Here is a 14,474-nt window from a genome sequence, read left to right as displayed (position 1 = left end):
TTACAGGGCCAGGTAGGGCTTTGAATATTTTTTTCCCTTAAATAAATAGATCACAATTTAAAAACTGTAATTTCTGTTTATTTTGCTTAAAGTTAGATCTCTGAATTTCTGTGGTGATCTTAATCATTCAAATTGGGAAATTAGGTAAAAAAAATGCACTGTAGTCTTGTCAGCGATACTAATTTACTGAGTGGTTCTAGCGGAAGTGGCAAAACCACAGACACAAACCCAGTATAACACACCTTAAACATGAAGCACACTGTGGTTTGAATGCAGAATTATTATTTAGTAAACCGTGGAATTTATCTGTTAGACTCCTTTCAATAATATAAAAATTATAATTCATTCTGCTGTTACCAAAGGTGGCAGTGTAAAAAAAAGTGAATCAGACCAAGCATGTATGAGGTAGTAATTATTCTATCGCCTTTTAATTTGTACTTTTTTTTCCATTCTGTTGCTCTACGTTAAATATTCATATTATATTAAGGCTTACATTATTGGTGATAGTTGAGCTCCACTTTTTTTTTTTATTATTTACTTATCCGTTTAACAGGTTCCATTTCTAGAACTGCAAGAGCAGGGGTTTTAATTTTCCTGTCCTTACTTCCCATGTTCATGACCTAAATTCATCAGGTTACAATGGTAACAACACCATGAATTTCAACAATAAGCTTAAAAACTACAGTGGGCATTTCCTAACAGTAATATAATCTAGTCTCACCTGAAAAGTGCCACATTAACCCGACAGCAATGTCATTACATCCAAAACCTACATATATTTTCTATACACATGTTAGAAAATATCTAGGTTGTGAAGTGGGAAATGCTTGTCTGTTGACGCAAATCCGGAAATAAGCCCTAGGGTTCCCCCTGTTGGTAATATGTGGTAGTGCAAACAGACAGATCCATTCGCAAATTGGAAAAGCGCAAAAGTGTTTCAATAAATAAATAATAAAAACAATTAGCTTGAGCTAGACATGGCAATAATTAGACTCACTCTATATTATCCTTTAACATTTGTCTACCTCTTAATTTCTTGAAAGAATGTTTCTGGTTTGGCAAAGAACACGTGATTTTTGGGAGCTACCAGTATGTGGGGTGTTCTTTTGATCAACAGAACACATGCTGATATTTTATGCGGAATTACTCGCATTGGATGCTAGTGTAGTATAAAGTTCTTTGTGTCCAGTGCAGGATGACATGCAGACAATCGGCAAAACTACAATTAATACAAAGTAGATTTATTTTTATGACAAAGAAAAAAATGCATGAGGCAAATAAAAAAAAAATTTAAAAATCTGAAGTCTTTTTGTACAAATGTTATTGTGGCTTCTCAACGATGAAGCCGTAAAATGGTTTGGAAGCTTTCATGGTTAGGATTTCATTGCTGTATCTCTGGATTTGTAGATCACGCCTCTGCTTTTCAGTTCTCTAACCACACCTGCAAAAACAGAAATGAGTTGACAATGACCAACATACACTGAAAGTGACTCTATTGTACACAATTAAGGGGCCTGGTAAAAGGAGACAATAACGCAAAAGGGGAACAAAAGCATTGATATAGGGCAATACCTGGGGGTAGTCTGCCAGTCACCGACACTGCGTATACACCTGGCTTGAATGTGCCTGTAGCATTAAGTATGGTAAATGCAATGAAATTCCACTCGTAATCGGGTATTTCCAAGCATTATTAAGTAATTGCGTACCTATTCTCTGCCATTTTGCAACCCAGCTGTCCTCAGGACTCATCTGTGCAATCACGCTGTGGGAATAAACATAAAAAGGATCAACACGTTTTCCCCTTAAAGTTGACTATTTTTCACATGTAGTCAGGTTAGTATTTACCCATCAAATGAAGAACTTGTACATTCATAAACCATCTCTCTGTTCCCCTTCATTTGAAGAAACGACTCACAGTTGTCACAGCCATCGTATTCAAACTGGTCAATGGTCTACAAGAGAAGCATATTTCATTATATCGCTGTGATGTAACGAATTTATAATGCAGTTACACTAAAACAGTCAAACCACTGGAACGCGTAAACATGCAAATGTTTACGATTTCTGTATAATGACAAAAAAACGTTGCCTTCTTCTTGCTTCTTTTGCCGTAATATAATGTACCTTGACTAAGGAGCAAAGCAAACATGCACGCAGGTGGCGAAGGTCTTTAGGAACAGTTTCCAGGGCCATTATGCTGTCGTCCGAGTTAAAATAGCTCAAAAACCTCGGTACAAACAAACGGGTTAGTGATTACCAATGGTCGGTCTCAGGATTATTACGTCATTGCCAACAGCGACAGCGCACAAGGACCCTTATTTAGGCATCCATTTGGAGTGCCTGTTTAAAAATGTACACACCCTAACATATGAATAACATGGATGATAATAATAAACAACACAAATAAATAAACATCCATCCATCCATTATCTGCACCGCTTCTCCTCACTAGGGTCGCGGGGGGTGCTGGAACCTATCCCAGCTATCTTCGGGCAGTAGGCGGGGGACACCCTGAACTGGTTGCCAGCCAATTGCAGGGCACACAGAGACGAACAACCATCCACACTCACACTCATACCTAGGGTCAATTTAGAGTGTTCAATCGACCTGCCATGCATGTTTTTGGAATGTGGTGGGAAACCGGAGTACCCGGAGGAAACCCACGCAGGCACGGGGAGAACATGCAAACTCTATAGGGATCGAACCCCCAACCGCTGTTGTCTCTCACAGTGAGGCCATCGTGCTAACCAGTCGGCCCCACCGTGCCAACAAATAAAAAGATACCGATAAAATACAACGTTTGCTTGATTCAATCGCGCCGTATTTTGGGTGTTGAATTGATACTGAAGAAAGTGTACCTGTGTTTGTTGATATCAGCAAAGCATTCACTGATATAATACCACACGCACTATCTGCCCTGAACCAGAGTGTTTCAATCTCATTTTAATTGTTTGTTTTTTTAATTAAATGAATTGTCTTTGCCTAAAATAACCGCGATTGAGAATTTATCATTGTTTGGATTTGTGGTTTTAACACAGTTCAACCACTAGAGAGCGCCATTTACGTAATTTTATTTATATCATTCCGGTGTGGGGAGTCCGATACGCCCACGAAATTGTTGGTGCGGCCGCATTCATGCAAACTCGGAAAATAATTAAAATTTTTAGCAGCTCGACTTTTAAAAGTGCAGCTCCAGAAAGTTCTGAATATATTGCAAGCATTCTCGATCTCTTGGTTGATTCCAATCCAGCAATCCGTTCATATCATCTCTCTTTTTGATTTAGCGACAAATTCTCGCTGACGTCGAACTGGCCCTGAAGGCAGCAGGCCAAATGAGCAGGTAGCGGCTGTAAATGAGATCCCCCGGTGGCGTGGTAGTAGCTTCACACGGACACGGGAGAGTAGATTAGTGGGACGGCGGGAGTGTGTACGCGCGTGTGTTGTGAACTGTACACGCCGTCTCTAAAATTGACCGACTTCACATGAGGATCACATGGAGTTTGGAGCACTCGTGTTCCGCACACTGTGGCGCTTTTGCCGTGGCACCCGCTGATGACCGACCTCGGAGGAACGTATTCACTTTCGCAGAAGTAATTGAAAACTCAAATTGAATTGGGAATATCTTTTAACTGACGACGGAAGGAAGGAAACGAGCCAACAGACGGAGTTTATGCAAGTGTGTCCGCGGTAATTAAATTATTTTGGGAGCAACTATGTTCGCACCGTTGAGGTTGTAAACATGTTACTTAACCGTTTGGCTCGGCTGTGATCCGGCCGCCCCGGCTGAGGCAACCTGGGACGGCTGCCTTTGAAGTTCAACTTGTCTCTTCCGTGTGCGTGCGCGTGCGTGCGTGCGGGTTGAAAAATGTGGCGCCCTCGGGACTCGCTATCTGGCGACGCCGCTTGTCAACTCCTAGCGTGGTGTTGGTAAAGGTGCAGCGAGTGGCCTTGATGATTATTATTATTATTATATAAATAATATTATTAATAAGAAGTGAAGTTCAATGAAATTCGAGAGGTGCGTGGACAGGAGCGGGGATTTTTTTTCGCGCGTGTGGACGTGTTGGTCACAACCCGGAGCTTGAGTTTCAACTTTTTTTCCCATTTTTTATTTTCATATTTTTTTATTTCTCTGGGATCGGAATATGCACCTGGATGCACGCTTGACTATTAACTCTGAATGGAAGGATCGGGACGTTCACGCGTGAGCTTGGATTACGGTGCCTAAAGAAGCGCAAGAAGTGTGGACAGAAAAAAAGCTTCTTTCGTGTTTTCCTGCTGCCTGCTTTGAAGTCCACCATGTGCGGCCGGGCCCCGCCACTTCAGCCGAGGCCATGACCGTCCCCCCATGGCGCCTGGCCGGGCTCTGGCCGTGGCTGCTCATGGCGGCCCTGCAGGTGGTGCTGGGCCAGCCGGGCCCGGAGTCCGAGCGGCCGGCCCTGCGAGCGCTCATCAAGGTGTCTCTGCTGAAGCACGAGCCGGCGGGAAGTCCCATCACTCTGGAGGGGGTGTTCGTGGGAGGGAGCGCCGGTTACGCCGAGGGAAAACTCATGCAGGTTAGCACTACATCACCCAAGAAACGATTCCAGTCTTTCCCAAATCCTTATTATGTTTAGAAAAAAAAAATCAACACGTTTCTATCCTGAAATATTTTTGATCTGGTCTTATTATACTCACAAATTTTCTTTTACATGTGAGCTGGTTTACTTGAACTTGTGTGAATGGCAACAGGTGGGAACAGAAGTTAAATCAGGGGTCACTAAGATGGTTGCTGACAGGCACCAGGTAGATACTAAGGACCACAAGACTAGTCCTGGGGCATGTCCTAAAGATAGCTCAGTCAGTTGCCAGTGATGGGACATTGTGATTTTCAAGAATTGTTTCTTTAGAACACTTGCAAAGAATCACAGAAATAGTGTTGTGCACTGATTGTTATACGTCGTTGTTTTTAATTATAGAGAGAAATTATGAACGCAATCAGTACTTTAACATTGATGAATTATAATAATAGCGCATAGATGAATTATAATAATAGCGCATTATACAAGGTCATTTCAGCATGTTTTTTTTTTCTGTGCGTGTGTAACTAACAGTTAGTCCTTCACATTTAACAGCACCTCAGAAGTATCCCTCAGTTTCAAAAAGGTTGGTGACCCCGGGGTTAAATGGCTTTCATTGAATTGTTCTGCCTGACACTTCATGTTGCTGCCATAGATAGATGAACAAATATATTTCATTGGCTGATTGCTGATACAATGTTAAAGCACTTTTCACAAGTGAAAACTCATTCACCTCCACGTGTATCGCGACATGCTGGTTGTGAATCACTGCAATAATATTGTGTGTCCGGCTGTTTTCACAGGATGTGGAAATGTTTAATGAAGAACTTTGTAGCTGTGCTATGGCAGAAACATGCACTTGCTGTCTGTTTGACAGGTTTCCCCGTTTATATACAATAGAGGTGACCACACAAAGTGTGTTTCCTGATCTTTTTTTTTTTGAGCCGAGGCACCTATTAAAAATATAAACAAAAAAAAAAAACACTCGTAGTTAACACGTCTGCCTCACAGTCCTCAACTGCCGCCCTATTGAGGACAAGTGCTATTGCAAAAGAATTATTGCCACCACCGAGTGAGCCTATAGGTACACATTGTATTCAACTTTGATTGGCACTCCTAGAGTGCCATTGGTGACAATTGTTCTTGCGGTTTGCAATGAAGTTCTGTTTCTAAAAATAGATGCCCCACTTCTGGAGCCAAGAAAAAGAAACCTGAATATTAGGGACACAAGACATCAGTTAGTTGATACCTCGTGGCCAATAGGTTGAAGTCCAGTTGTGCAGTAGCTGAAAATTATTGTTAAAATATTGTTATTAAGATAATCAGTACTCTAGTATTAAAATAACCAGTAAGTTTAACCTGAACAGCTGCAGACTTAACGATGACCATTTTGTTGCTGTTAATAAAAATTTCCATTGTCTCCATAGTCACCAAATTGTTCTCACAATGCAGATGTACCTAATGATGTGGCCACAAGTGTATAGTCTCCCACTGTGGGTGGTCTGAGCTCTGCTGCCATCATTAAGGACCTATGCTAACATCCAGTCGATGTCACAGTCCAGAAAATCAAATGTATTGTGCTAGCGTTCAACAAATGTATTAGACCACCATCGGATGTAACGTTTATGCTGCCACAGCTGCCCTAAATTAAGAATATTGGTTTATATCAAATTGCACCTCTGGGTCGTGTGTTTGGTAACTATCATGAAATGCATCACAGTCAGAGATGCTGACTTAATTTATAAATATGTGCAGCTGGCTACAAATGTGTTTTGTCACAAATTGTTTCAATTCATGGAAGGAATACTGTAATTCCGCTCGTAAATGTAGGCCTATGCTTCGGACTGTTTTCGGGCCTTTTTGGCTGGGGCAGAGCTACTTAGTGGCCAAATGTGCTCACGCCACATCAACGTTTAGTGGAAAATTTAATTAAATGCGATCCTACGATCTACATAATTAGAATGACTCTGAGACGCATTTATTCTCTCTCTCTCTCTCTATTAATTTGGATTTGACATTTAGAGTTGCTAAATAATGCCCACTGATTGCGAAAGATGCATTAATCATAACTGCATGTTAATTGTACTGATCATTAATTAAGATTATTACTTTCACACCTTGCCACACAATTAACAAAGCTATGGAATCATTGTTATCATACCATCCACTGTCAGGGTTACATGAAATAAAATGCAAACAAACAATACCAAGCTTGCCCAACACACTCAGAATACAAGCAGGAAGAAATATAAATGAAACATTTAAAATTGTGAACAACTGAGGGATTGTTGTGCCATGAGATATGATTTTAAGGCTTGAGCCAGTATTTAAAATATTTGCTGTTGGTGACAATGAACACTCAGATCGTCAATTAACAAGAAAATCGGCGCATGAGATGAAAACTAGATTATGGGGAGACAGTAGTACGGAAAGGAAAAGAAAATAACTTGACTGTGGAAAGCAGGATAAATAATGATGAATAATGAAATATTTTAACTTTTGCTGTTGTCATTATTGACTTTCTCACATCACACAACAAAGAAATTAAAATATAAGGAACTCAGCAAATGGTTTTGGCACAAATTATATGCTTGCTTCGTTGCGCTAACTAACATTCTTTCCATAAATGTCAATGATTTATCAATTAAAATCCTTCCAACTTAATTTATTGCTTTAACCCCCAAAAATACACGAATATATTTTTTAACAATACGTAATGGCTATCATACCATCATGTCGATGCTTTTTGGAACTAAAATGACATTTTTCATCCTAAAATTCTAAGTGTGATTGGTATCTCCGCCTTGTGTATTGTTGTTTACTCCAATTTTTAAAAATCGCCAAGTGACATCTGTACTACTTGTTGCCGTCCTCTATCCTGCGGTGACCTTGCATCTGCACACAAACTGCTCACCCTTCCCATTCAGCATGTGATGACAGAAGATCTAAATTCCTTAACAATAGTGATGACATACGCGTTATTTTGAGCGCCGTTGTCCTCAATTTAGTTTTAGACATCGGGCAAAAACATGTCTGTCATGTCTTGCACCCAAATGTTTAACATCCACTCTTCATCAGACAACTTTATTATCAAGGTGTGGTAGAAGACAGTTAAATGACACATTTGAACCCAAACACTGTAATTTGAGCTTAAGTGGTTTTTGAAAAGCGTGCTGGTACCTTGCAAGGAAATAGAGAAATATGTGTTTCTTTTCATCATACATATTCTGCATTCAAGATTGGATTAAGGTTGCCTGGCCATAAAGCTCGGCTGTGTCAATTTATTTACCGTCTCCTAAGAAACAGGACAGTAGATATGCACTGTAGGATCTTGTCTGTCGTCGCTCTCCAGGTGTTTGAGGCTTTGCCACTGTTAATAATGACCATTTCCACATCCTCTTCACGGCGATAGCTCTCTTTTCGGCACGTTGACCAGCCACTCCACTTGCAAATGAATGTGCCTTTGTGGGAAAACAAGTTCTGATCTTGCCTCGCTCAGATCAAACGCACTCCGGGAATTCTGGCATTCCTTATTAGTCCTCATAAAAGTTCACACTGGAGTTGAAAATCTGTGAACAGAAATGTGCTTTGAGGGAATGGAGGTAGAGATTATTGGCGTGTCAAAGCTGCTGTCAGCGGGTCTCAGCAACTTACTGTACGCTGAAAGCAATACAAAGGCGAGCTTGATCACAATTGGGCCGGTCCTCGGGCCTGTCCGAGGTGAGGAAGGCCTCGTTTTGTCAGACGCTGCAGGATGCTCTTTGTTGCAGCTCAGGCTTGTTCCAACAGGTCCTCGAGGGCCTGTGCGGACCGCTTTACGCTCGGGCTTTATGTTGTTGCCTTGCAGTGGCTGAGAGGAGTGGGGTGATGGTCGGGGTTGTCCCCCGAAGGACACTCACTCACACTTGTGTTCAATCAGTCCTGATAATGCGACAACTGTTTGCTGACTTTCAGTTAGACACAAAACTGGAATTCAAGACGTTGTGGCGGACATTAGGACCATGCCTCTCACCCAGCAGGCATCCCGTTTGGGGGCGTATTCATGTTAATGTTTGTTGGCGCGAATTTGTGATTGTGTGTTATTCTGTTGTTGGCAGTCTTGGAATAAAGACGTGTTCACTGTCAGTCGTGTGTGCTTATTTCAACTGCCACATTGGTGACCCCGACGCTGAGTATGTTTCAAGTCGTAGATGAAGAGGTGTCTTCCTCGGCCATGCCGCCCCAACTCCCTCATCTTGCAGCCGTCACCGCTACCGTGAGGCTACCGGAGTTCTGGCAGAGCGATCCGGCTTCGTGGTTCCAGCATGTGGAAGCGCTTTTCCACCTTCGTGGAATCACCTCCGATGACCCGAAGTACTACATGGTCGTGGCGTCCCTCGACCAACTGACTACACGTCGTGTTATGCAGCTATTGCGAGCACCTCCACATGGCGGGAAATACGACGCGCTCAAACAGCTTCTGCTGAGGAGGTTCTGTTTGTCGGACTCAGAGAGGGCAGATAGGCTCCTTTCCCTGCCCGGTTTGGGCGATGGCACGGCGGTGGATCTCATGGACAATATGCTGTCGCTCTTGGGTTCGGATGAGGGCGGTTTTATTTTCCCGCACATTTTCCTGCGACAGCTACCATCTCCGGTGCGCGCGGTGTTGGCTAACTCCGCTTGTCTGGCGACCGGCGATCATCGAGGTTTGGCTGAGGAAGCGGATCGAGTTCTGCTGGCTACGAGACGGTTCGCCGTGCAAAGTGTGGCGGCCGATTCCACCCTTGGGACGACACCAGACGTGGATCCGTCAACGGTGGCCGCAGTGGTCGTTCGAAAGCGTCGTGGGAAGGTTCTCTGCTTCTTCCATCAGCGGTTTGGCGCCAGGGCTCAGCGTTGTGTTCCCCCCTGCACCTACGAAGCTCCGGGAAACTCCAACGCCGGCGTTCAGTAGTGGCTGTGGGCGCCGGCAAAGAGAGCGAGCTGCTTTTCCTTACGGACTCGTCCTCTGGAAGACGTTTCCTGGTGGACTGCGGGTCGCAAGTCAGCCTGCTTACACCCTCCGCCGTGGACAAGGCGGGCGGCGTTTGCGGACCACCCCTGTGTGCGGCTAACGGCTCGCCCATCATCAGCTTTGGTTCCAGGTCGGTGACTCTGTGCTTCCATGGACGTGATTTCCAGTGGAACTTTCTTGTTGCCGCAATCACGGTTCCCATTATCGGCGCGGATTTTCTGTGTGCACATGGACTGCTCGTTGATGTCGCAAACCGCCGTTTGATTGACGCTGTTTCTTTTGCTACTTTTCCGTGTGAGGCTGGGGGACTCGGGCCATTAACGCATGCGAATTATTTGGCATCGGGTGACATTTATCAGCGCCTGCTGACAGACTTTCCCTCCCTAACGACTCCAGCCTTTTCCACCGCATGCACTAAACACGGGGTGGAGCATTTCATACCCACGGTCGGCCCGCCAGTTTTTGCTCGCGCGCGTCGCCTTGACGCGGCCAAATTAGCGATAGCAAAAGGGGAGTTTGCTACAATGGAGCGTTTGGGGATTGTGAGGCGTTCTAACAGTCCGTGGGCCTCGCCTTTACACATGGTGCCTAAAAGGGATGGTTCCTGGCGGCCTTGTGGTGATTTTCGTCGCCTTAACAATGTGACTACGCATGACCGTTACCCCATTCCACACATTCAAGACTTTTCCACCCGTTTGGCGGGCACCACCATTTTTTCAAAAGTGGACTTGGTCCGTGGTTACCACCAGGTGCCTGTGCAGGCGGAAGATGTGCCCAAAACCGCGGTGATAACCCCGTTCGGTCTTTTTGAATTCTTGCGCATGCCTTTTGGACTGAAGGGGGCAGCACAGACTTTTCAAAGATTGATGGACTCTGTGTTGCGCAACCTCGACTTTGTGTTTGTTTATCTTGACGATATTCTGGTGGCCAGTCCTTCACCAGAGGAACATCTGTCGCACTTAACAGAGGTTTTCAAGCGTCTTGATTCGCATGGTCTGATCGTTAACCCAGCGAAATGTCAATTTGGTCTGGCTGAGATTGATTTCTTAGGCCACCGGATTTCAGCACAGGGCGCGGTCCCCTTGCCCGCCAAGGTGAAGGCAGTGGTGGATTTCCCCCGCCCGGCCTCAATTAAGGCGCTGCAGGAGTTTTTGGGCATGGTTAATTTTTATAACCGGTTTCTCCCGCGTGCGGCCCACCTCCTGCATCCTCTTTACAATGCCTTGAAAAATAAGAAAGCTAATGATACTGTCGAGTGGTCTGCACCGCGGGAACAGGCTTTTCGACAAACTAAGGACGCCCTGGCGAGTGCGACTCTCCTGGTCCACCCGATTGCGACTGCGCAAGTTGCCTTAACTACAGATGCTTCTGATATAGCTGTTGGGGCAGTGGTTGAGCAGCTCGTGGCAAATGTGTGGCAGCCTCTTGCGTTTTTCAGTCGTAAGCTGCGGGATAACGAACGCAAGTATAGTGTTTTCGACCGAGAGTTGTTGGCTTTGTACCTTGCGACGCGCCACTTTCGCTTCCTTCTTGAAGGACGCCGTTTCACGGCTTACGTAGATCATAAGCCACTTACGTTTGCGATGTCAAAGGTTACTGAACCATGGTCGGCCCGTCAGCAGCGGCACTTGGCGGCCGTTTCAGAGTTTACGACGGACGTTCGGCACGTGGCCGGTAAGTGTAACCCTGTAGCTGATTGTTTATCGCGCGCGATCGTGTGTCCAGTCCAGCTCGGGGTTGATTTTTCGGAAATGGCTGCCGACCAGTCCGTTGATCCTGACATCCGCAACCTCAAGGCAGTGAGTACGGCTCTTAAGCTTGAGGAGGTGGTGTTGCGGGGCGGTGGCACTGCTCTCCTCTGCGATGTGTCCACGGGCCGCCCTCGTCCTGTAGTTCCGTTGGAATGGCGTCGCCGGATTTTTGATTCGATCCACTCCCTGTCACACCCTGGCGTCCGTGCATCGGTCAAGCTGGTTGGGGCAAAGTTTGTCTGGCCCGGGCTTCGTAAGGACGTCAGGATGTGGGCAGCGGCCTGTGTAGCATGTCAGCGTGCCAAAGTCCACCGACACACCAGGTCGAGCCTTGAACCTTTTCCGATTCCGGCCAGGAGGTTCGACCATGTGCATGTGGACTTGGTAGGTCCCCTTCCCCCTTCGCAAGGTTTTACTCACCTACTCACTATGGTGGACCGGACGACTAGGTGGCCAGAGGCGGTTCCTCTGTCCTCCACGACCTCGGTGGATATAGCCCGTGCGTTTCTGTCGTCCTGGGTCGCGCGTTTTGGCACGCCGTCCGATATCACCTCGGACAGGGGCCCCCAGTTTGTATCTGAGCTCTGGTCAGCCTTGGCAGTATCGTTGGGTGTGCGCGTGCACCGCACTACTGCCTACCATCCGCAGGCTAACGGTTTGTGCGAACGTTTTCACCGGTCACTTAAAGCTGCGCTGCGAGCTGCGTTATCGGACGGTAACTGGGTCGACCGTCTGCCATGGATTTTGCTCGGCTTACGTTCAGCGCCGAAGGAGGATCTTAACGCCGCTCCTGCTGAGTTGGTGCTCGGTCAGCCGCTTCGCGTACCTGGTGAATTTCTGCCAGACGGTTTGGACGCTCCGCCCTTTTCCTTTTTGTCGGGGGGGCCCCTGAGCCCTGCACCGGTTCACCACTGTGTTCCCAAGGTATTCGTGCCGTCCGCGCTTATGTCAGCCCGTTTTGTTTTTGTGCGCCACGATGCCCACCGCTCGCCCTTGCAGCCACCGTATGACGGCCCGTTTAGGGTGCTGGAGCGCGGCGATAAGAGTTTTGTGCTTGATATGGGTGGGCGAAGGGAGTGCGTCTCGGTAGATAGGCTAAAACCAGCTCATTTGGTTGCAGGCGATGTGCTGTTGCCGGCCCACGTCCCTCGCCGCGGTCGCCCTCCAAAGTCCACGCCCTCACTTCCGCGCGACGACGTTGTGTGTCGTGCTCCCGCTCCTGTCTCGCCTGACCCCCCTGCCCACCGGGTTTCAACTGCACCACTAAAGGATGGCCTGCGTAGTCGTTGTGGCAGGCCGGTGAAGCCCCCTGTGAGGTTTTTGTTCTGAGCGACCTTCTGGGTGTTCGGGGGGGGGCTGTGTGGCGGACATTAGGACCATGCCTCTCACCCAGCAGGCATCCCGTTTGGGGGCGTATTCATGTTAATGTTTGTTGGCGCGAATTTGTGATTGTGTGTTATTCTGTTGTTGGCAGTCTTGGAATAAAGACGTGTTCACTGTCAGTCGTGTGTGCTTATTTCAACTGCCACAACGTATATATTTAGAAATATGATTTGCCACAACCGACATTCTGTACGACGTGTACTTACGTCGACCAGAAGGCACACTCAGCAACCTTTTTTTTCCTCACATTCCTAACTATGACTTTACTAATGCGTGTGTAAAATGAAATTAAAAGATGAGGATTTAAGGAAGTGGAGAGCAAGGGCATCTGAACGCAGGAGACTTTTTAATTATGTGATTATACTCAATGACTCTTTAAGTGAATAAATACGTTGCAATTAACTCAATGACTCTGACGCATTGGTAGGAGAGTCCTTCACAGCTGACTTTGCAGTGTACATACCATTCTGTCTTGCATAATTATTAAAGATGTACAATTGTATCCCAAGTTAGAACGTATAATGTCACTTCAGCCATTTTGTACTGAGCAGACAGCTAGCAGACAATGCAATCACCACTTTCAAAACGTTTTTGTTTCTGATTCTGTGGTAAGCATCACAATTTTCCTCTTCGTCATCATATCGACCCTCGCTGTGGTGTGGTGGCTCTGAAAATACAAATAAAAAGGAAAGAAAAAGCAAAACACATGAACAATTCACGCTGGCAAACATTTGTGCACAAATGTATTTAAAAATATGAACAGAGTTTTCCTTTGACCTAAGGCCTCCTTGATTCACAACTTTTTCGAGTTATGAGCCGTCACGTAGTTGGAAATTTCAGTTACATGAAGACCCAATTACAAAAGGAAAACATTCGCAAGCTGCTACAGTAGGCCGAAACCCACGCATGGTCTGATCTGGCTCGCTAGGCTACGCCACCTTGTTGGTGTCACTTGCGGCTCGACCTAACGGCCCCTTATAAGCACAAAAAAAAAAATGCTTATTTTATGTTTTTACCCAATACGTTATTTTTCTTCATTAAAAATAACTTATTTACATAAATGACATTTCAATTAAATTCTATGGAGAATATTGATCAATATGAGTATATACAATACGATATATCTTTCTTTATACGGCGCTTTCACAATCGCTGCAGCTGTAACAGAGCGCTTTACGAATAAATGCAATCCCCCGCCATCTTCAAACAGCACTTTATAGACTTGGTAGCTGGAATGAATTCAATTCGAGTCAAGGCACCACTGTTTTCAATATTTCCTTTGGAATTTTCTCTAACAGCCTGCATTGAATATTGTCTAAAATTGATTGACTGCATTCCCACTTCCTCTCTGTGTATTGCAGTCATAAGACCTTGCTTTGGTACACATCTCCCTGTGGTCTATTAAACAGTGGCCGTGTTGGACGTGTGCCCTGTCCCCTGAATGGACATGTTCATCGGAGCACTTGGCCAGAGTCTGGCAACTCTATTAGGAGAAAGCACCGAGGCATTTTCGTCTGTATCCCCTTTCCAGACATAGAGCTTATATGGTGGCCGTACAAGAAGAGCAAAGGCTTCAGCGATGACTTTGAACTTGAGAGGACTGACTTTTGTTGCAAGAAAGGACTGGGAGTTCATCTTCCAATGGGATTTGTGCCAATTGGGGGGAGGCTAAACATTGTGAAAGCTATTAACCAAAATGAATTTGATTTATTTTTTTGTAAATCAACAGCTGGCTTTCTCTGTCTTTGTATGTTTGAAAGTTGACTTTCGGGCCTTTTGGTGCTGTGC

At 45.5% G+C, this 14,474-nt stretch overlaps 2 protein-coding genes across 3 annotated transcripts in view; one reads left to right on the top strand and one right to left on the bottom strand.

Annotated features, from left to right (window-relative positions):
• Positions 1-1,220: 1,220 nt before the first annotated feature.
• Positions 1,221-2,299, bottom strand: supt4h1 (SPT4 homolog, DSIF elongation factor subunit). The gene is made up of 5 exons (XM_088279857.1): positions 2,125-2,299; positions 1,846-1,952; positions 1,707-1,762; positions 1,573-1,626; positions 1,221-1,441 (listed from the first exon to the last, which is right to left on the bottom strand). Exons 1-5 carry the CDS (start codon positions 2,191-2,193, stop codon positions 1,374-1,376), a joined length of 354 nt encoding a protein of 117 aa, XP_088135983.1. The 5' UTR covers positions 2,194-2,299; the 3' UTR covers positions 1,221-1,373.
• An 883-nt stretch (positions 2,300-3,182) lies between these two features.
• Positions 3,183-14,474, top strand: part of rnf43 (ring finger protein 43) — a 94,084-nt gene continuing 82,792 nt past the window's right edge. For both annotated transcript variants that reach the window (XM_088280391.1, XM_088280390.1), the window contains exon 1: positions 3,183-4,556. In XM_088280391.1, coding sequence (XP_088136517.1) covers positions 4,335-4,556 — 222 coding nt within the window. In that variant the 5' untranslated portion in view covers positions 3,183-4,334. The remainder of the gene's footprint in view (positions 4,557-14,474) is intronic.

This window comes from Idiotropiscis lumnitzeri, chromosome 17, assembly GCF_059441095.1.
Source record: "Idiotropiscis lumnitzeri isolate Australia: NSW breed Sydney's pygmy pipehorse chromosome 17, RoL_Ilum_1.0, whole genome shotgun sequence".
Taxonomy (NCBI): Eukaryota; Metazoa; Chordata; class Actinopteri; order Syngnathiformes; family Syngnathidae; genus Idiotropiscis; species Idiotropiscis lumnitzeri.
Note: the sequence above shows the minus strand (reverse complement) of the source record. Positions and strands in the feature narration are given on the sequence as shown.